At 43.6% G+C, this 22,550-nt stretch overlaps 1 protein-coding gene across 2 annotated transcripts in view; it reads left to right on the forward strand.

Moving 5' to 3' along the window:
• LOC110510244 (relaxin receptor 2) overlaps positions 1-22,550 on the forward strand; it is a 184,512-nt gene that overhangs the window by 73,015 nt on the left and 88,947 nt on the right. For both annotated transcript variants that reach the window (XM_036967527.1, XM_036967526.1), the window contains exon 7: positions 10,750-10,821. In XM_036967527.1, coding sequence (XP_036823422.1) covers positions 10,750-10,821 — 72 coding nt within the window. The remainder of the gene's footprint in view (positions 1-10,749; positions 10,822-22,550) is intronic.

The raw sequence follows: 22,550 nt of genomic DNA on the forward strand, positions 1-22,550 counted from the left end.
CAGTACCTGTTTTCCCTTCCATATTGAAATCAAGAAGAAAAAATGCGTAAAGGAGAAATGGAATGTTGGTTCTGGAAGTATTCTCCGGGTGATTATTAGGGTGCATAAACATGAGTGCTTTCCGCCCACAATTTTGGCCTTCACATTTGTTTTCTTAACATAAATAAGGAGAATAGGTTGCTGCTGCTGCTGCTGGTCAGTCTGGGAGACAGGCAGTCTACTCTCTGACTGGGGAGAGGAACAAGCTTACTTGAGCCTACTGCCTGAGGTTCAGAGAAATAGCCCTTCTTTAATTTTGTAGCCTACTAGGAACCAGATGTTTCAAAGTTCATAATACTACGAAAGTTATTTATGAACTCACAAAATTGAACAGTTGTAACAGTTGTTTTTCACTCCAATCAGTTAAGCAATAGAAACCTTCTTCATTTGAAAAAATATTTTATTTTGTATTTTTATTCATGCTTATGAATTGACCATGTTAAAAGTGACAGTACTTCTTTATTTGTTACAAGTTAGCTCACAGAGTGAAGGATTTGTTAAGAAGAGAGAGGGAGATAAAGATAGAAAGAGAGAGAGAGGGAGATAAATATAGAAAGAGAGAGAGACAGAGAGAGACAGAGAGAGGAGATACAAGCCTTGCACAACTTGTATCCCTTCACCAACAACGGCCTCTGAGGACCGGGCCTAAACCAAAAGCATAATTGGCAGCGGTGAGATCCATAAAGTTAGGAATTGTGTAGTGTAAAGCTACAAAAAGCCAGTAGCTATGGTGAGGAAATAATTTCCAATATATCAAATTCGCCTCGGGCTGTGGGGGTCAAGAGATTTCGTCAGCCGGTGATTGTCAAGCAAATACAGTGCCTTGCGAAATTATTCGGCCCCCTTGAACTTTGCGACCTTTTGCCACATTTCAGGCTTCAAACATAAAGATATAAAACTGTATTTTTTTGTGAAGAATCAACAACAAGTGGGACACAATCATGAAGTGGAACGACATTTATTTGATATTTCAAACTTTTTTAACAAATCAAAAACTGAAAAATTGGGCGTGCAAAATTATTCAGCCCCTTTACTTTCAGTGCATCAAACTCTCTCCAGAAGTTCAGTGAGGATCTCTGAATGATCCAATGTTGACCTAAATGACTAATGATGATAAATACAATCCACCTGTGTGTAATCAAGTCTCCGTATAAATGCACCTGCACTGTGATAGTCTCAGAGGTCCGTTAAAAGCGCAGAGAGCATCATGAAGAACAAGGAACACACCAGGCAGGTCCGAGATACTGTTGTGAAGAAGTTTAAAGCCGGATTTGGATACAAAAAGATTTCCCAAGCTTTAAACATCCCAAGGAGCACTGTGCAAGCGATAATATTGAAATGGAAGGAGTATCAGACCACTGCAAATCTACCAAGACCTGGCCGTCCCTCTAAACTTTCAGCTCATACAAGGAGAAGACTGATCAGAGATGCAGCCAAGAGGCCCATGATCACTCTGGATGAACTGCAGAGATCTACAGCTGAGGTGGGAGACTCTGTCCATAGGACAACAATCAGTCGTATATTGCACAAATCTGGCCTTTATGGAAGAGTGGCAAGAAGAAAGCCATTTCTTAAAGATATCCATAAAAAGTGTTGTTTAAAGTTTGCCACAAGCCACCTGGGAGACACACCAAACATGTGTAAGAAGGTGCTCTGGTCAGATGAAACCAAAATTGAACTTTTTGGCAACAATGCAAAACGTTATGTTTGGCGTAAAAGCAACACAGCTGAACACACCATCCCCACTGTCAAACATGGTGGTGGCAGCATCATGGTTTGGGCCTGTTTTTCTTCAGCAGGGACAGGGAAGATGGTTAAAATTGATGGGAAGATGGATGGAGCCAAATACAGGACCATTCTGGAAGAAAACCTGATGGAGTCTGCAAAAGACCTGAGACTGGGATGGAGATTTGTCTTCCAACAAGACAATGATCCAAAACATAAAGCAAAATCTACAATGGAATGGTTCAAAAATAAACATATCCAGGTGTTAGAATGGCCAAGTCAAAGTCCAGACCTGAATCCAATCGAGAATCTGTGGAAAGAACTTAAAACTGCTGTTCACAAATGCTCTCCATCCAACCTCACTGAGCTCGAGCTGTTTTGCAAGGAGGAATGGGTAAAAATTTCAGTCTCTCGATGTGCAAAACTGATAGAGACATACCCCAAGCGACTTACAGCTGTAATCGCAGCAAAAGGTGGCGCTACAAAGTATTCACTTAAGGGGGCTGAATAATTTTGCACGCCCAATTTTTCAGTTTTTGATTTGTTAAAAAAGTTAGAAATATCCAATAAATGTCGTTCCACTTCATGATTGTGTCCCACTTGTTGTTGATTCTTCACAAAAAAATACAGTTTTATATCTTTATGTTTGAAGCCTGAAATGTGGCAAAAGGTCGCAAAGTTCAAGGGGGCCGAATACTTTCGCAAGGCACTGTAACTGCCGATCTCACGGTAATTGACCGTTATGAACATAAACACATTTAGCATCTCCTGGCTTTTTAAAATTGTATTTAACCTTTAATCTTTACATATAGCTTACAAGCCACCTTTGGAACGTCTACCTTTTAAAGAGTCTAATAAATACACCATATTTGAAAAATCTTTCTTTCACACTACTGTCGGTAGCTACAATGCTAATGTCTGTTATCTCATCAATCATGGATCAGGTCACTCTGGAAGTGCCGATGAACACGGTTGCTGTAGCAAGCTGTCATACTAGGCCCGAAAATCAAGCATTTGGCTTCAAAACATCTGTCAAGTCAAATTTATTTTTAAAGCCCTTCTTACATCAGCTGATATCTCAAAGTGCTGTACAGAAGCCCAACTTAAAACCCCAAACAGCAAGCAATGCAGGTATAGAAGCACAGTGGCTAGGAAAAACTCCCTAGAAAGGCCAGAACCTAGGAAGAAACCAGGCTATGAGGGGTGGCCGGTCCTCTTCTGGCTGTGCCGGGTGGAGATAACAGAACATGGCCAAGATGTTCAAATGTTCATAGATGACCAGCAGGGTCAAATAATAATAATCACAGTGGTTGTCAAGGGTGGAACAGGTCAGCACCTCAGGAGTAAATGTCAGTTGGCTTTTCATAGCCGATCATTCAGAGCATCTCTACCGCTCCTGCTGTCTCTAGAGGGTTGATAACAGCAGGTCTGGGACTGTGTCAGGACCCAGTTACGAACTCGGGTCTCCGGTGTGAGAAACAGTCACTTAGCAAAATGAGCCACTAATAGTCGGCAGAACCCAGAAGATGAGGCAGACACAGCAGTACTTGAGACAGTGTTTTAATAAAGTAAAAAGGAAGGTTCTTCAGGCAAAAATATAAATACACAACGTCAAAAGTAATTCCAAGAGAAAAAGATAATCCTCTAAGTCAAAAGGTAAATCCACAAGGTGGTAGGTACAATGCCTCAAAAGATAATAAAAACAAATAAACGAGAACAAAAACAGAGTACCACAAGAGAGTCCAACTGGCGTAACAAATGTTCACAGCATCACTGGGGCTGGGTGCCAACATTCAAACACAGAGCAAAGAACTGAGGAAAACTAAGGGTTTAAATACAATCAAGGGAAACGAGGCACAGGTGCAAATAATAACTGGAAACAAGGGAAAACAAAAGGGTCAAAAAGCACAATGGGGGCATCTAGTGGCCAAAACCGGAACAATCCTGGCCAAATCCTGACAGACTGTCCGGTGAACAGGTCAGGGTTCCATAGCCGCAGGCAGAACAGTTGAAACTGGAGCAGCAACACGGCCAGGTGGAACAGCAAGGAGTCATCAGGCCAGGTAGTCCTGAGGCATGGTCCTAGGGCTCAGGTCCTCCGAGAGAGGGAAAGAAAGAGAGAAAGAAAGAAGGATAGAAAGAAAGAAAGAGAGAAAGAGAGAGTGAATTAGAGAAAGCATACTTAAATTCACACAGGACACCGGATAAGACAGGATAAATAGGATATACAGGATATATCCCCACCCACTTTGCCAAAGCACAGCCCCCACACCACTAGAGGGATATCTTCAACCACCAACTTACTATCCTGAGACAAGGCTGAGTATAGATCTCCGCCAAGATCTCCGCCACGGCACAACCAAAGGTGGGGCGCCAACCCACTCAAGTGGCGCACCCCTCCTAGGGATGGCATGGAAGAGCACCAGTAAGCCAGTGACTCAGCCCCTGTAATAGGGTTAGAGGCAGGTTTTTTTTTACTGGCCCAGGTTGACTGCTTGTCGGTGCTGAAGAGTAGACAATCCAAGCACAGCTTCTTGGCTTGCTCACACCCAGTCATCCACGGATAGCGCTCATAATTGTTAGCTTGAAAATATCTTTCAAATCTCTTTCCTTGTTGCACTAATCCTGGCAGTGCTGGCGTTGGCCTTCCCCTCTCTACGACATTTAATTTATCGTTGGAATGTAGTCTTCAAAAGGGCCGTGGTAACAAATTAGCCTCCACATCCTCCTGGATAACACCTGCTGCTGCAGCCATTGTCACACAGACCACAACAAGGGCTACCTCGAGTGTGGGAAAACTGGGTTTTCTGCTTGTAAATTCATTCTCAGTCGGTAGAGACATGTCTCCTGCCTTTATCCTTCATTTACCTAGGTCAGTTAAGTCAATTAATAACAAATGTATATTTACAACGACGGCCTACTCTCAGACTGGCCAATAAAAAGAAAAGATTAAGATTGGCAAAAGAACACAGACACTGAACAGAGGAACTCAGGCCAGAAGGCCAGCATCCCGGAGTCGCCTCTTCACTGTTGATGTTGAGACTGGTGTTTTGCAGGTACTATTTAAGGAAGCTGCCAGTTGAGGACTTATGAGGCATCAGTTTCTCAAACTAGACACTCTAATGTACTTGTCCTCTTGCTCAGTTGTGCACCGGGGCCTCCCACCTCTCTCTATTATGGTTAGAGCCAGTTTGCGCTGTTCTGTGAAGGGAGTAGTACACAGCGTTGTACGATATTTTCAGTTTCTTGGCAGTTTCTCACATGGAATAGCCTTCCTTTCTCAGAACAAGAATAGACTGACGAGTTTCAGAAGAAAGGTCTTTGTTTCTGGCCATCTTGAGCCTGTAATCGAACCCACAAATGCTGCAGATACTCAACTGGTTTAAAGAAGGACAGTTTAATTGCTTCTTTAATCAGGACTACAGTCTTAAGTAGTGCTAACATAATTGCAAAAGAGTTCTCTAATGATACATTTGCCTTTTAAAATTTCAAACATGGATTGGTTAACACAACGTGCCTTTGGAAAACAGGAGTGATGGTTGCTGATAATGGGCCTCTGTACGCCTATATAGATATTCCATTAAAATCATCCGTTTCCAGTTACAACATTCATTTTCCACATTAACAATGTCTACACTGTATTTCTGATCAATTTGATGTTATTTTAATGGACAAAAAATGTGCTTTTCTTTCAAAAACAAGGACATTTCTAAGTGACCCCAAACTTTTGAACAGTAGTGCTACCAAAAATAATTTACTGAAACTTGTCAGAAATGACAGCGTCACCGATGATTTACCAAACAATTTTTTGAAAGAAGAAGCAAAGTACTTTAATTAAGCATAGCTTTTCATTTCAGTCTCCTCCATCTCCACTAACCAAAGTTCATTGTAAGGATTGTTTCACTATTAATATTGTAACATTAACAGACTCAGACTCAAGGCAAAATTACATAGGAGGAAATTCTTGATTAAATTAAAGCCTTTAATTCCGGGAAAACTCAGGGTCAGGATGGCATACCAGGTATACCAAACATTTGTTTATGTACTCAGAGGACTGTTACTAGCAAGTTTTAACTTTATTATTATTATTATTATTATTTATTCCTTTAAAAATTTTAGATTATCAGATACTCAACAGTAAGGTCTGATGTCATTATTACTGAAACAGGACCCAAGTGTAAATACACTGCTCAAAAAAATAAAGGGAACACTTAAACAACACAATGTAACTCCAAGTCAATCACACTTCTGTGAAATCAAACTGTCCACTTAGGAAGCAACACTGATTGACAATAAATTGCTGTTGTGCAAATGGAATAGACAACATGTGGAAATGATAGGCAATTAGCAAGACACCCCCAATAAAGGAGTGGTTCTGCAGGTGGTGACCACAGAACACTTCTCAGTTCCTATGCTTCCTGGCTGATGTTTTGGTCAATTTGAATGCTGGCGGTGCTTTCACCCTAGTGGTAGCATGAGACGGAGTCTACAACCCACACAAGTGGCTCAGGTAGTGCAGCTCATCCAGGATGGGACATCAATGCGAGCTGTGGCAAGAAGTTTTGCTGTGTCTGTCAGCGTAGTGTCCAGAGCATGGAGGCGCTACCAGGAGACAGGCCAGTACATCAGGAGACGTGGAGGAGGCCGTAGGAGGGCAACAACCTAGCAGCAGGACTGCTACCTCTGCCTTTGTGCAAGGAGGAGCAGGAGGAGCACTGCCAGATCCCTGCAAAATGACCTCCAGCTGGCCACAAATGTGCATGTGTCTGCTCAAACCGTCAGAAACAGACTCCATGAGGGTGGTATGAGGGCCCGACGTCCACAGGTGGGGGTTGTGCTTACAGCCCAACACCGTGCAGGACGTTTGGCATTTGCCAGAGAACACCAAGATTGGCAAATTCGCCACTGGCGCCCTGTGCTCTTCACAGATGAAAGCAGGTTCACACTGAGCACATGTGACAGATGTGACAGAGTCTGGAGACGCCGTGGAGAGCGTTCTGCTGCCTGCAACATCCTCCAGCATGACCGGTTTGGCGGTGGGTCAGTCATGGTGTGGGGTGGCATTTCTTTGGGGGGCCGCACAGCCCTCCATGTGCTCGCCAGAGGTAGCCTGACTGCCATTAGGTACCGAGATGAGATCGTCAGACCCCTTGTGAGACCATATGCTGGTGCAGTTGGCCCTGGGTTCCTCCTAATGCAAGACAATGCTAGACCTCATGTGGCTGGAGTGTGTCAGCAGTTCCTGCAAGAGGAAGGCATTGATGCAATGGACTGGCCCGCCCGTTCCCCAGACCTGAATCCAATTGAGCACATCTGGGACATCATGTCTCGCTCCATCCACCAACGCCACGTTGCACCACAGACTGTCCAGGAGTTGGCGGATGCTTTAGTCCAAGTCTGGGAGGAGATCCCTCAGGAGACCATCCGCCACCTCATCAGGAGCATGCCCAGGCGTTGTAGGGAGGTCATACAGGCACATGGAGGCCACACACACTACTGAGCCTCATTTTGACTTGTTTTAAGGACATTACATCAAAGTTGGATCAGCCTGTAGTGTGGCTTTCCACTAATTTTGAGTGTCTCCAAATACAGACCTCCATTGGTTGATAAATTTGATTTCCATTGATCATTTTTGTGTGATTTTGTTGTCAGCACATTCAACTATGTAAAGAAAAAAGTATTTAAAAATCATATTTCATTCATTCAGATCTAGGATGTGTTATTTTAGTGTTCCCTTTATTTTTTTGAGCAGTGTATTTATATGTATATATTTTTAAACGGTCCCACCTATTGTAAGTGAAAATGTGATTGGTTCATTCCACTGTCATTCCATAATATGCCCTAATAGAGTTGAATGGCATGTGACCTTCTGTACAGCTTTTGAAGGCCTAGCCAACGACTGGCTGAGCTAACGAGATTTTTATACTGAGAGACTGCCAAAGAAAAATTCTGACTATTATATAGTTTTTTGCTTTATCCCTTTAATTTCCAACACACACGGAAGAGATTAAATCAGAAAATCATAAACAATTATTGGAAAGATTAAATTAAAATAATATGTTATAAATATATGTTATATGTTATAAAATAAAATGTTATATCCCCACTGCTTAAACTGTATGTCAGCTGTAACCTACAGGTTGTAAATACAGTATAGGGCTGCGTCCCAAATGCACCCAACCTCATGGGACAGCATGGTAAATCAAATCAAATAACATTTTATTTGTCACATACACATGGTTAGCAGATGTTAATGCGAGTGTAGCGAAATGCTTGTGCTTCTAGTTCCGACAATGCAGTAATAACCAACAAGTAATCTAGCTAACAATTCCAAAACTACTACCTCATAGACACAAGTGTAAGGGGATAAGAATATGTACATAAAGATATATGAATGAGTGATGGTACAGCGCGGCATAGTCAAGATACAGTAGATGGTATTGAGTACAGTATATACAAATGAGATGAGCATGTAAACAAAGTGGCATAGTTAAAGTGGCTAGTGATATATTTTACATCATTTCCCATCAATTCCCATTATTAAAGTGGCTGGAGTTGAGTCAGTGTGTTGGCAGCAGCCACTCAATGTTAGTGGTGGCTGTTTAACAGTCTGATGGCCTTGAGATAGAAGCTGTTTTTCAGTCTCTCGGTCCCAGCTTTGATGCATGCACCTGTACTGACCTCGCCTTCTGGATGATAGCGGGGTGAACAGGCAGTGGCTTGGGTGGTTGTTGTCCTTGATGATCTTTATGGCCTTCCTGTGACATCGGGTGGTGTAGGTGTCCTGGAGGGCAGGTAGTTTGCCCCCAGTGATGCGTTGTGTAGACCTCACGACCCTCTGGAGAGCCTTACGGTTGTGGGCGGAGCAGTTGCCATACCAGGCGGTGATACAGCCCGCCAGGATGCTCTCGATTGTGCATCTGTAGAAGTTTGTGAGTGCTTTTGGTGACAAGCTGAATTTCTTCAGCCTCCTGAGGTTGAAGAGGCGCTGCTGCGCCTTCTTCACGATGCTGTCTGTGTGGGTGGACCAATTCAGTTTGTCTGTGATGTGTACGCCGAGGAACTTAAAACTTACTACCCTCTCCACTACTGTTCCATCGATGTGGATAGGGGGGTGTTCCCTCTGCTGTTTCCTGAAGTCCACAATCATCTCCTTAGTTTTGTTGACGTTGAGTGTGAGGTTATTTTCCTGACACCACACTCCGAGGGCCCTCACCTCCTCCCTGTAGGCCGTCTCGTCGTTGTTGGTAATCAAGCCTACCACTGTTGTGTCGTCTGCAAACTTGATGATTGAGTTGGAGGAGTGCATGGCCACGCAGTCGTGGGTGAACAGGGAGTACAGGAGAGGGCTCAGAACGCACCCTTGTGGGGTCCCAGTGTTGAGGATCAGCGGGGTGGAGATGTTTGCCTACCCTCACCACCTGGGGGCGGCCCGTCAGGAAGTCCAGTACCCAGTTGCACAGGGCGGGGTCGAGACCCAGGGTCTCGAGCTTGATGACGAGCTTGGAGGGCACTATGGTGTTAAATGCAGAGCTGTAGTCGATGAACAGCATTCTCACATAGGTCTTCCTCTTGTCCAGATGGGTTAGGGCAGTGTGCAGTGTGGTTGAGATTGCATCGTCTGTGGACCTGTTTGGGCGGTAAGCAAATTGGAGTGGGTCTAGGGTGTCAGGTAGGGTGGAGGTGATATGGTCCTTGACTAGTCTCTCAAAGCACTTCATGATGACGGAAGTGAGTGCTATGGGGCGGTAGTCGTTTAGCTCAGTTACCTTAGCTTTCTTGGGAACAGGAACAATGGTGGCCCTCTTGAAGCATGTGGGAACAACAGACTGGGATAGGGATTGATTGAATATGTCCGTAAACACACCAGCCAGCTGGTCTGCGCATGCTCTGAGGGCGCGGCTGGGGATGCCGTCTGGGCCTGCAGCCCTGCGAGGGTTGACATGTTGAAATGTTTTCCTCACCTCGGCTGCAGTGAAGGAGAGTCCGCATGTTTTGGTTGCGGGCCGTGTCAGTGGCACTGTATTGTCCTCAAAGCGGGCAAAAAAGTTATTTAGTCTGCCTGGGAGCAAGACATCCTGGTCCGTGACGGGGCTGGTTTTCTTTTTGTAATCCGAGATTGACTGTAGACCCTGCCACATACCTCTTGTGTCTGAGCCGTTGAATTGAGATTCTACTTTGTCTCTATACTGACGCTTAGCTTGTTTGATTGCCTTGCGGAGGGAATAGCATATATAGTGCACTACTTTTGACCAGGCCACTATGGGCCCTGGGTGAAAGTTTTATAGATACCCTGTCCATTCATCAGATAGTTTATTCAAGGCAGTTTGATTGCTGAATGCTGTGTGAATTCGCATTGTGCTAAAATTGTATAGTTTTGGATGAAGATAAAAATGATGAGCTACTAAGGGCTGACTCACTATTTTTGAATGGGGAAGGAGAAAGGAGGGAGGAGGAAGGAGAAAGGAAGGAGGAGGGAGGAGGAAGGAGGGAAGAGGGGGGGAGAAAGGAGGAGGAGGAAGGAGGGAGAGGAAAGGAGGGAGGAGGAAGGAGGAAGAAGAAGGGAAGAGTAAAGAGAAAGGAGGGAGGAGAGGGGAGGGGAGGAAGGAAGGAGAAAGGAGGGAAAGAAAGGAGCGAGGAGTAAGTAGGGAGGATGATTTTTTTGTCATTTATTTTTTATTTAACCTTTATTTAACTCGGCAAGTCAGTAAAGAACAAATTCTTATTTACAATGACTGCCTACCCCGGCCGATGCTGGGCCAATTGTGCGCAGCCCTATGGGACTCTCAATCACAGCTGGTTGTGATACAGCCTGGAAACTAGGTGGGAGGAGGGAGGAGAAAGGAGGATGTTTCTCATCTGATTGTCTGTTTGTGTCTTTGTTGTGTAGGAGGAATAAAGTTCAGTAATATTTTTTTATATATTAACTCTCTCTCTCTCTCTTTCCCTCTCTCTCCTCCCTCCCTCTCTCTCTCTCTCTCTCAGGTTTCTCAGTGAGAACTCCATCTCATCTCTCAGCCCGGGGGTGTTCAGTGATCTCCGTAATTTATGGTGGCTGTGAGTACAGAGTTGGTACACTGCATACACACACACACACACACACACAAATACAGCAGACTGCATCAAAGGGCGGATTTGGGCCGTTCTGCAGTGTAGACAGTAAAAGAAACCAGCTGAGCCTGTATCACCATATTTCTCTTTTATTAGACGTTATCACAGAAGAATGCAGCTCAAAGTAATCCATTTGATCACATCAAAAATGATTAGAAACTTTGTTTTATATCTTTGTTTTGAAAGTCCAGAGGTTTTGAGTAAAAATCCGAGGTGGGGTCTTATTTTAGCAGAACAGAGATAACACATTGAATTGCATGTCACCGGAAGAAATGGCAGCAGTTTTACTATTTGTAACTTATTTTGTACATAATGTTCCTGCCACCGTATCTTACGGCAAAAAAAAGAGCTTCTGGATTTCAGGACACCGATCACTCACCTCGGATTAGACAAAGAGCTTCTGGATATCAGGACAGCGATCACTCACCTCGGATTAGACAAAGAGCTTCTGGATATCAGTACAGCGATCACTCACCTCAGATTAGACAAAGATTTTTTCTTCAACAAGCAGGACGCACAGGATGTACTTCGGACACCCGACAAGGCCAGGATCCCCGTCATTGGCAAGAGAAAGAGACGCAGGTACAGAGGACACAGAGCGGGGTTCCTCGTAAGGATCTGCAGACGGCGAGTGGGGAAAGCTGCCGTTACCGTCAATATTACTTGCCAATGGGCAGTCATTGGACAATAAATTAGACGTGGTACGATCACAAATATCAACCAATGGGACATCAGAAACTGTAACATCTTATGTTTCACAGAATCATGGCTGAATGATGATATGGATATTCAGCTGGCGGTATACACGCTGCACCGGCTAGGTAGAACAGCTCCGGTAAGACGGGGGGGGGGGGGGGGGGGGGTGGGGGCTGTGCATATTTGTAAACAACAGCTGGTGCACTAAATCTAAGGAAGTCTCTAACCCAGGACGACTCTAACCCAGAAGCTTATAAGAAATCCTGCTATGCCCTCCGACAAACCATCAAGCAGGCAAAGCGTCAATACAGGGCTTGAATACAAGATTGAATCGTACTACACCGTACTACACATCAGCTGTTCCGGACGACTGTGTGATCACACTCCGTAGCCGACGTGAGTAAGACCTTTAAACAGGTCAAAATTCACAAGGCCGCAGGGCCAGATAGAATACCAGGATGTGTGCTCAGGGCATGTGCTGACCAACTGGCAGGTGTCTTCAATGACATTTTCAACATGTCCCTGATTGAGTCTGTAATACCAACATTTTTCAAGCAGACCACCATAGTCCTTGTGCCCAATAACACAAAGGCAACCTGCCTAAATGGCTACAGAGTGGTAGCACTCACGTCAGTCCCCTCCTGTACTCCCTGTTCACCCACAACTGCGTGGCCAGGCATGACACCAACACCATCATTACGTTTGCAGACTACACAACAGTGGTAGGCCTGATCACCGACAACGACGAGACAGCTTATAGGGTGGAGGTCAGAGACCTGGCCGGGTGGTGCCAGAATAACAACCTATCCCTCAACATAATCAAGACAAAGGAGATGATTGTGGACTACAGGAAAAGGAGGATCGAGCACACCCCCATTCTCATCGACTGGGCTGTAGTGAGAGCTTCAAGTTCCTTGGTGTCCACATCACCAACAAAATAGAATGAACCAAGCACACCAAGAGGGCACGACAAAGCCTATTCCCCCTCAGGAAACTAAAAATATTTGGCATGGGTCCTCAGATCCTCAAAAGGTTTAACAGCTGCAGCGTCAAGAGCATCACTGCCTGGTACGGCAACTACAGAGGGTAGTGTGTACGGCCCAGTACATCACTGGGGCTAAGCTGCCTGCCATCCAGGACCTCTACACCAGACGGTATCAGAGGAAGGCCCTAACAATTGCCAAAGACTCCAGCCACCCAGTCATAGACTGTTCTCTCTCCTACTGCACGGCAAGCGGTATCGGAGTGCCAAGTCTAGGTCTAAAAGGCTTCTCAACAGCTTTTACCCCCAAGCCATAAGACCCCTGAACAGGTAATCAAACGGCTACCCAGACTATTTGCATTGCCCCCCCCCCCAACCCCTCTTTCACGCTACTGCTATTCTCTGTTTATCATATATGCATAGTCACTTTAACCATACCTACAGTGAGGGGAAAAAAGTATTTGATCCCCTGCTGATTTTGTACGTTTGCACACTGACAAAGAAATTATCAGTCTATACTTTTAATGGTAGGTTTATTTGAACAGTGAGAGACAGAATAACAACAAAATAATCCAGGAAAACGCATGTCAAAAATGTTATAAATTGATTTGCATTTTAATGAGGGAAATAAGTATTTGATCCCTCTTTAAAACATGACTTAGTACTTGGTGGCAAAACCCTTGTTGGCAATCACAGAGGTCAGTTTCTTGTAGTTGGCCACTAGGTTTGCATACATCTCAGGAGGGATTTTGTCCCACTCCTCTTTGCAGATCTTCTCCAAGTCATTAAGGTTTCGAGGCTGACGTTTGGCAACTCGAACCTTCAGCTTCCTCCACAGATTTTCTATGGGATTAAGGTTTAGAGACTGGCTAGCCACACCTTTGTTGCCTTGGCCATGTGTTTTGAGTCATTGTCATGCTGGAATATCCATCCACGACCCATTTTCAATGCCCTGGCTGAGGGAAGGAGGTTCTCACCCAAGATTTGATGGTACATGACCCCGTCCATCGTCCCTTTGATGCGGTGAAGTTGTCCTGTCCCATTAGCAGAAAAACACCCTCAAAGCATAATGTCTCCACCTCCATGTTTGACGGTGGGGATGGTGTTATTTGGGTCATAGGCAGCATTCCTCCTCCTCTAAACACGGCGAGTTGAGTTGATGCCAAAGAGCTCCATTTTGGTCTCATCTGACCACAACACTTTCACCCAGTTGCCCTCTGAATCATTCAGATGTCCATTGGCAAACTTCAGACGTGCATGTATATGTGCTTTCTTGAGCAGTGGGACCTTGCGGGCGCTGCAGGATTTCAGTCCTTCACGGCGTAGTGTGTTACCAATTGTTTTCTTGGTGACAATGGTCCCAGCTGCCTTGAGATCATTGACAAGATCCTCCTGTGTAGTTCTGGGCTGATTCCTCACCGTTCTCATGATCATTGCAACTCCACAAGGTGAGATCTTGCATGGAGCCCCAGTTATTTTGTGTTTCTTCCATTTGCAAATAATCACACCAATTGTTGTCACCTTCTCACCAAGCTGCTTGGCGATGGTCTTGTAGCCCATTCCAGCCTTGTGTAGATCTACAATCTTGTCCCTGAGCTCTTTGGTCTTGGCCATGGTGGAGAGTTTGGAATCTGATTGATTGATTGCTTCTGTGGACAGGTGTCTTTTATACAGGTAACAAGCTGAGATTTGGAGCACTCCCTTTAACCTGTTGCGACGAGCAATCCCGTATCCGGGAGCGTAATTATAGCCTCAAGCTCATTACCATAACACAACGTTAACTATTCATGAAAATCGCAAATGAAATGAAATAAATATATTGGCTCACAAGCTTAGCCTTTTGTTAACAACACTGTCATCTCAGATTTTCAAAAAATGCTTTTCAACCATAGCTACACAAGCATTTGTGTAAGAGTATTGATAGCTAGCATAGCATTAAGCCTGGCATTCAGCATGCAACATTTTCACCAAAACAAGAAAAGCATTCAAATAAAATAATTTACCTTTGAAGAACTTCGGATGTTTTCAATGAGGAGACTCTCAGTTAGATAGCAAATGTTCAGTTTTTCCAAAAATATTATTTGTGTAGGAGAAATCGCTCCGTTTTGTTCATCACATTTGGCAAAAAAAAAACCAGGAAAATTCAGTCATTACAATGCAAACTTTTTTCCAAATTAACTCCATAATATCGACAGAAACATGGCAAACGTTGTTTAGAATCAATCCTCAAGGTGTTTTTCACATATCTATTCGATGATAAATCACTCATGGCAGTTTTGTTTCTCATCTGTTCAAAATGGAAAAATGCACGCACCTGGAGATTACGCAATAGTTTCGATGGAGGACACCGAGCGGACACCTGGTAGTAGTAGTCTCTTATGGTAAATTTTCCAATGATATGCTTACAAATACGTCACAATGCTGCAAACACCTTGGGGAAATGACAGAAAGTGTAGGCTCATTCCTTGCGCATTCACAGCCATATAAGGAGACATTGGAACACAGCGCATTCGAAATCTGGCTCACTTCCTGAATAAAATTGCATCTTGGTTTCGCCTGTAGCATTAGTTCTGTGTTTTCTTTCCAAAGCTGTCAATTATATGCATAGTCGAGCATCTTTTCATGACAAAATATCTTGTTTAAAACGGGAACGTTTTTCATCCAAAAATGAAATACTGCCCCCAGAGGTTCAAGAGGTTAAGACTGTGCTCCTAATCTCAGCTTGTTATCTGTATAAAAGACACCTGGGAGCCAGAAATCTTTCTGATTGAGAGGGGGTCAAATACTTATTTCCCTCATTAAAATGCAAATCAATTTATAACATTTTTGACATGCGTTTTTCTGGATTTTTTTGTTGTTATTCTGTCTCTCACTGTTCAAATAAACCTACCATTAAACTTATATATGATTTGAAGTGTTTCAAAACACATGATTTTGCATGTGAAATGTCACGTGAAGTGTTCCAAAAACATGTTTCATTTTATAGTGAGTTATCACCTACTGTTTTCTTTACATTTATTTCTACAGCAGAACTGTATCTTGTCAGTAAATATACAACAATAAGTACGCAGAAAAATTCAAATAAAATAAAATAATTTTCAATGCTTTTTTTATTTACAGGAGAATTTTGAATTACTTTCTGAATTGAGTGGAAGTTACTGTAAATGGAATTGACCTCAACATTGATTGGTCCATTTGGGATATAACCACACCTGGGGATTTGAACTCACAACCTTGTAGACAGTAACCTGTTTCTTCCAGGTCTGTAGCCATGACAGAGATCAGCCATAGATTTTTTTGTTGTTGATGAAAGAATACATTTCTCCACTTGCTTAAAGTTACCCGGAATCAAGTCAATAACTGTGCGATTATCTGACAACACCAATTAAAAAGTAACATTGTTTCTGGGACACTCGACACAGATTCAATCACATCAAGCGTGTTCCAACTTGTAAACTAAGCTTCATGGGATTTCTGTTAATGCTGCTCTGTGCAGCAAATTGCAATTTCCACTTCCTGATATAATGCCTGGAGAGGCTGTAACTCAGTTCCACTTCTGACACCGCCAAAAGCAAACACTATGCAGGCGTCCGCTAGCATGGACCTGATTGATACAGCCCAATGTGTGCATAAATGCTCTCGGGATTTAAACTTGCAACATTTTGGTTTGGAGTGCATTAATGCCTTGGCAGAGCCACCAAGAACACACACTCTAATATATATGAGTACAGTTACGCAACAGTGTTGTTCCCTGGTGTACAAAAAAGGTCACACACGGTATCTCTAAAGGTACACATAGGAATTCACATGGTACTAGGGTAGATGTGTGGAAAATCTAGTATAATGGTACATTTTTCTACCCAATGTATTAAATATAAAGCTGCATTTGTAGCCTTGTGGGAATTTACCAGTCGTAAATACCAGTTGGATGCATTCACGTGCTTTGAAATCGTTGGGAAATGACAATTGTCTAATGGCCAACAAGCTGTATCAACCAGACACTAAAAGTACAGCTATCATGCTTGTAAACAAATTATATAGTTAAAGAACCATTTTAATAGATTGCTTTTTATAAATAATGTTTTGTTTTTCACATTTAACTGACGTAAATGCTGTTATCGAGGTCATTTCCTTAGTAGGTGTGGGAGAAGTCAGAGCTCAGGGATGAGAGACGCGTTTCCCCCTAGTTATTACCAATTGGAGGGCCGTTCAAGATTATTTTTTCCAGTCGTATGTGGTAAAATCCCACTTATGTGGTAAAATCCCACTTACGGACACAGCATCAGGTACAATCATTAGGTACTGTATTTTGAAATGTAGGTGGGATCAATGCTCATTAGCATTTATTCCATTGTTTTTGCCCGTTTTGCATGTTATTTTGGCATTAGTACATTTAATTTTCACATTTAATTTTGAAAACAATGTAAAAACATGTTTTTTTTTTACTGAGTTACTAAAGCCACATACAAACGTTTGCTTTCTTGAGTAAGGCAGCTCCAAAATGCAGGTGTATCAGCCTAGCTCAGTGCTTTCTGTGGTGGTGGGGCAGCCAGAGGAAAATACGGAGCGTATGGGTTGGTAATGTTCTCTAATCGCGCCGTGATTGGCTCAGTGTTCTGTTACTCATGGGGACACTACCTCACCGCAAAGTCTAAGGGTTAGAGCTTGAAAATTCAAGCCCCTTGAGTGCTGCCATAGAGTTACATTAGAAGTGCCCGTCCAAGAAGCCTCTCTACAGACCCTGTTTCGTTCCCAGGCTGTGTCCCAACCAGCTGTGATCTGGAGTCCCATAGGGTGGTGCACAATTGGCCCAGCGTCGTCCGGGTTTGGCCGGTTTAGGCTGTCATTGTAAATAATAATTTGATCTTAACTGACTTGCCTAGTATAAAAAAAAGTAGTGGTAAGATGTTGGGCCTCTGCTGTTGGGACAGCTTTATGTAGGGCCTAACCGTTTGTGGGCACCGTTCTTCATCATTATAGTGCAATTAATGTATTGTTTAGTGTTGTGTTGTGTAGTGGCTTTGCTGGCATGCATCTAAAACATTTTTTTTGTAGATTTCCCCACCAAGATTTAGTAGTAGTTTCCAGTTAAGAAACTTCTGTCACAATGACCTCTTCACAGTGCAGCTTATTACTGATATACAGTGGTTTGCGAAAGTATTCACCCCCCTTGGCATTTTTCCTATTTTGTTGCCTTACAACCTGGAATTAAAATTGATTTTTGGGGGGGGGGGTTGTATCATTTGATTTACACAACATGCCTACCCCTTTGAAGATGCACATTTTATTTTTTTGTGATACAAACAAAAAATAAGACCAAAAAACAGAAAACTTGAGCGTGCATAACTATTCACCCCCCCAAAGTCAATACTTTGTAGAGCCACCTTTTGCAGCAATTACAGCTGCAAGTCTCTTGGGCTATGTCTCTATAAGCTTGGCACATCTAGCCACTGGGATTTTTGCCCATTCTTCAAGGCAAAACTGCTCCAGCTCCTTCAAGTTGGATGGGTTCCGCTGGTGTGCAGCAATCTTTAAGTCATACCACAGATTCTCAATTGGATTGAAGTCTGGGCCTTGACTAGGCTAGGCCATTCCAAGACATTTAGATGTTTCCCCTTAAACCACTCGAGTGTTGCTTTAACAGTAGCTTAGGGTAGGGTCAATGATCCTAGCAGTAGCTTAGGGTACGATCAATGACCCTAGCAGTAGCTTAGGGTAGGGTCAATGACCCTAGCAGTAGCTTAGGGTTGGGTCAATGACCCTAGCAGTAGCTTAGGGTCATTGTCCTGCTGGAAGGTGAACATCTGTCCCAGTCTCAAATCTTTTGAAGACTGAAACAGATTTCCCTCAAGAATTTCCCTGTATTTAGCGCCATCCATCGTTCCTTCAATTCTGACCAGTTTCCCAGTCCCTGCCGATGAAGAACATCCCATCACTGTGGAGATGGTGTTCTCGGGTGATGAGAGGGCTTGCGCCAGACATAGCATTTTCCTTGATGGCCAAAAAGCTACATTTTAGTCTCATATGACCAGAGTACCTTCTTCCATATGTTTGGGGAGTCTCCCACATGCCTTTTGATGAACACCAAACGTTTGCTTATTTTTTTCTGGACACTCTTCCGTAAAGCCCAGCTCTGTGGAGTGTACGGCTTAAAGTAGTCCTATGGACTGATACTCCATTCTCCGCTGTGGAGCTTTGCAGCTACTTCAGGGTTATCTTTGGTCTCTTTGTTGCCTCTCTGATTAATGCCCTCCTTGTCTGGTCTGTGAGGTTTGGTGGGCGGCCTTCTCTTGGGAGGTTTGTTTTGGTGGCATACTCTTTCAATTTTTAAATAATGGATTTGATGGTTCAAAGTTTCAGATATATTTTTTTTCAAACCTGATCTGTACTTCTTCACAACTTTGTCCCTGACCTGTTTGGAGAGCTCCTTGGTCTTCATAGTGCCGCTTGCTTAGTGGTGTTGCAGACTCTGGGGCCTTTCATAACAGGTGTATATATACTGACATCATGTGACAGATCATGTGACACTTAGATTGCATACAGTTGGACTTTATTTAACTAATTATGTGACTTCTGAAGGTAATTAGTTGCACCAGATCCTATTTAGGGGCTTCATAGCAAAGGGGGTGAATACGTGTTATTTTTTTCATTTCACTACACCAATTTGGACTATTTAGTGTTTATCCATTACATGAAATCCAAATAAAAATCTATTTAAATTACAGGTTGTAATGCAACAAAATAGGAAAAACACCAAAGGGGGTGAATACTTTTGCAAGGCACTGTATTCTCTTACCCCGTTTACAGAACAGACAGTGTCAAAGGAAGTGCTCTACTTTCATCTGCATAACCATCAAACACTTAAACTGCTACAACACTTCCACTGACGGTTGGCACAAATACACATATATTTACGCACCCCACCAGTACATTGTACATTGACCTATCAAAGTGCAGTGCTGATCATACATTATATTCAAAATATTAAGTAGAAAATGTCCCATTATACCTACGAGATACCAAAATGTACTATGTGAGTTCATATGTGTACCTGTGAAGTGTACATGTGAAGTGTACCTGTGAAGTGTACCTTTGACCTTTTCATACCCTTTTCATATGGTCCTGGTGGCACTGCAGAAACTTCTAGCAACCAAGAGGTTGCAAGTTCAAACCCCTGAATAATGCATGCATACTCTGTCAACTTTCCTTGAGAACTACAAGTTTAATGGTGGTGATAATTGGACAATTATTCTGGGCAGCTTTTAGCAAAGTGCAGAAATGCATTCTTGCCAATAGGTCTGTGGCAATATCTCTTTTACACTCATGCTTCTGGTGGTGTAAGTGCACTGTAGCAGGACATTTTAAGTTGCTTACAACCAGTAGGTAAGGAGTTCAAATCCCGTTTAAGACGGAGTCCCAATTGTGGTTACACTAGAAGATTTGACAGTAGTTTAATTCAGAATACAGCAGCAAACTGTACATTTATAGAAATAACACATTCAAGTTGTTGTGTTTACACTGAACAAAAATATAAGTTTAAGGTGTTGGTTCTATGTTTCATATTCTGAAATAAAAGACCCCATACATTTTCCATATGCACAAAAAGTTTATTTCTCTCAAATATTGTGCACAAATGTGTTTACATCCCTGTTAGTGAGCATTTGTCCTTTGCCGAGATAATCCATCCACCTGACAGTGGTGGCATATCAAGAAGCTGATTAAACAGCATGATCCTTACACAGGTGCACCTTGTGCTAGGGACAATGAAAGGCCGCTTGAAAATGTGCAGTTTGCTCTCAGAACACAATGCCACAGATGTTTTTGAGGTAGCGGGCAATTGGCATGCTTAATGCAGGAATGTCTACCAGAGCTGTTGCCAGAGAATTTAATGTTCATTTCTCTACCATAAGCCACCTCCAATGTCACTTTAGAGAACTTGGCAATACGTCCAACTGGCCTCACAACCGCAGACCACGTGTAATGACTTTGTGTGGGTGAGCGGTTTGCTGATATCAATGTTTTGAACAGGGTGCCCCATGATGGCAGTGGGGTTATGTTATGGGCAGGCATAAGCTACGGACAACCAACACAGTTGCATTTTATCGATGGCAATTTGAATACACAGAGATACCCTGACCAAATTCTGAGGCCCATTGTTATGCCATTCATCCACCGCCATCACCTCATGTTTTAGCATGATAATGCACGGACGGCCCCATGTCGCAAGGATCTTTACACAATTCCTGAAAGCTGAAAATGTCTCAGTTCTTCCATGGCCTGCATACTCACAGACCTGTCACCAATTGCGCATGTTTGGGATGCTCTGGATCGACGTGTACGACAGCGTGTTCCAGGTCCCGCCAACAGCCAGCAACTTTTCACAGCCATTAAAGAGGAGTGAGACCAACATTCCACAGGCCGTACAACAGTATGATCAACTCTATGCGAAGGATGCGTCCCTTCCTCTTTTTTAAGGTATCTGTGCTCTGTGGCTCAATCGATCAGATTCATTGTTTTTCATAGTTTTCTTAATTGAGCACATTGAAAGCTTCTTTGGATATGCTCATATTAGTTTGTGGTCATTATTTGTCGGAAAGCACAATCAGATATGCCATTAAGCTACGTATTGTATTTCATGTAAAGCAAATCTGTTGTATTGTGTAATTTATCTGTAGGGTTAGACTGTGTTGAATAAATGTATGTGTTACGGTTTTCTTCGGGTGAAGTAGAGTCGGACCAAAATGCAGCGTGGTAGATTCATCTTTAATAATGAAAAAACGAACAATACAAAAACACACTGGAGCTCTTGAGCACCGAGCCTGCCCAACCTTACCTGGCTCGATGCCCACTCTAGCCCCGCCGATACGAGGAGCTGGTATGTACCGCACCGGGCTATGCACCCGCACTGGAGACACCGTGCGCACCACAGCATAACACGGTGCCTGCCCGGTCTCTCTAGCCCCCCGGTAAGCACAGGAAGTTAGCGTAGGTCTCCTACCTGGCGTAGCCATACTCCCTGTGAGCCCCCCCCCCCCCAATAAATTTTTGGGGCTGACTCTCGGGCTTCCATCCGCGTCGCCGTGCTGCCTCCTCATACCAGTGCCTCTCCGCTTTCGCCGCCTCCAGTTCTTCTTTGGGGCGGCGATATTCTCCAGGCTGTGCCCAGGGTCCTTTTCCGTCCAATATCTCCTCCCAAGTCCAGAAGTCCTGTGATCGCTGCTCCTCCTGCCGCTGCCTGTCACCACGCCGCTTGGTCCTGTTGTGGTGGGTGATTCTGTTACGGTTTTCTTCGGGTGAAGTAGAGTCGGACCAAAATGCAGCGTGGTAATTTAGATTAATCTTTAATAATGATGAAAAAACGAACAATACAAAAACAAGAAACGTAACACGAAAACCTAACAGCCTATTTTTTTTATTTTTTATAAAAAATAATTTATTATCTTCAATACCATTCATTCTTTACAACTCGTAATTTTCATACATACTCAAATAATGGTATTTTAATTTAACTAATTTAACTAAACAAAAACCCCAAACAAAACCTCAGGGGAGCATCTTCCCTCCCCGTCACCCTACAAACTACCTTTCCCTATCTCCCCGTCCCTAATCTATCCCCTTGCAAATCGAAATGACACCCAGCCCTAAACCCCCCTTCCACCTCTCCCGAGCAGCATGCTGCCCCCACTTCCTCTCCTCCCTCTTCATCCTCCCCTTCAAATCTCCTTCCACCCTCCTCACTATCCCTTCCACCCCCCAATCTCTCCCGGTCTTCACCATGTTCTGCCTGGCTTCCCACAGCCCCCGTTTAAAGAGACTCATGAGAAGCCAGAGCAGAAACCTGTCCCTATCCGTCCCTCTCGCTCTCCCTACACCTCTCTCTAACCTGGCCCACGTCAATACAAAATCCCCCCTTGCCAAACCTAACAACACCCGTGCCCTAGCCCATACTACTCCGGCAAAGGCACAGTCCCAAAAGACATGGCGCACCGTCTCCTCC

Source organism: Oncorhynchus mykiss, chromosome Y (genome assembly GCF_013265735.2).
Source record: "Oncorhynchus mykiss isolate Arlee chromosome Y, USDA_OmykA_1.1, whole genome shotgun sequence".
Classification (NCBI taxonomy): Eukaryota; Metazoa; Chordata; class Actinopteri; order Salmoniformes; family Salmonidae; genus Oncorhynchus; species Oncorhynchus mykiss.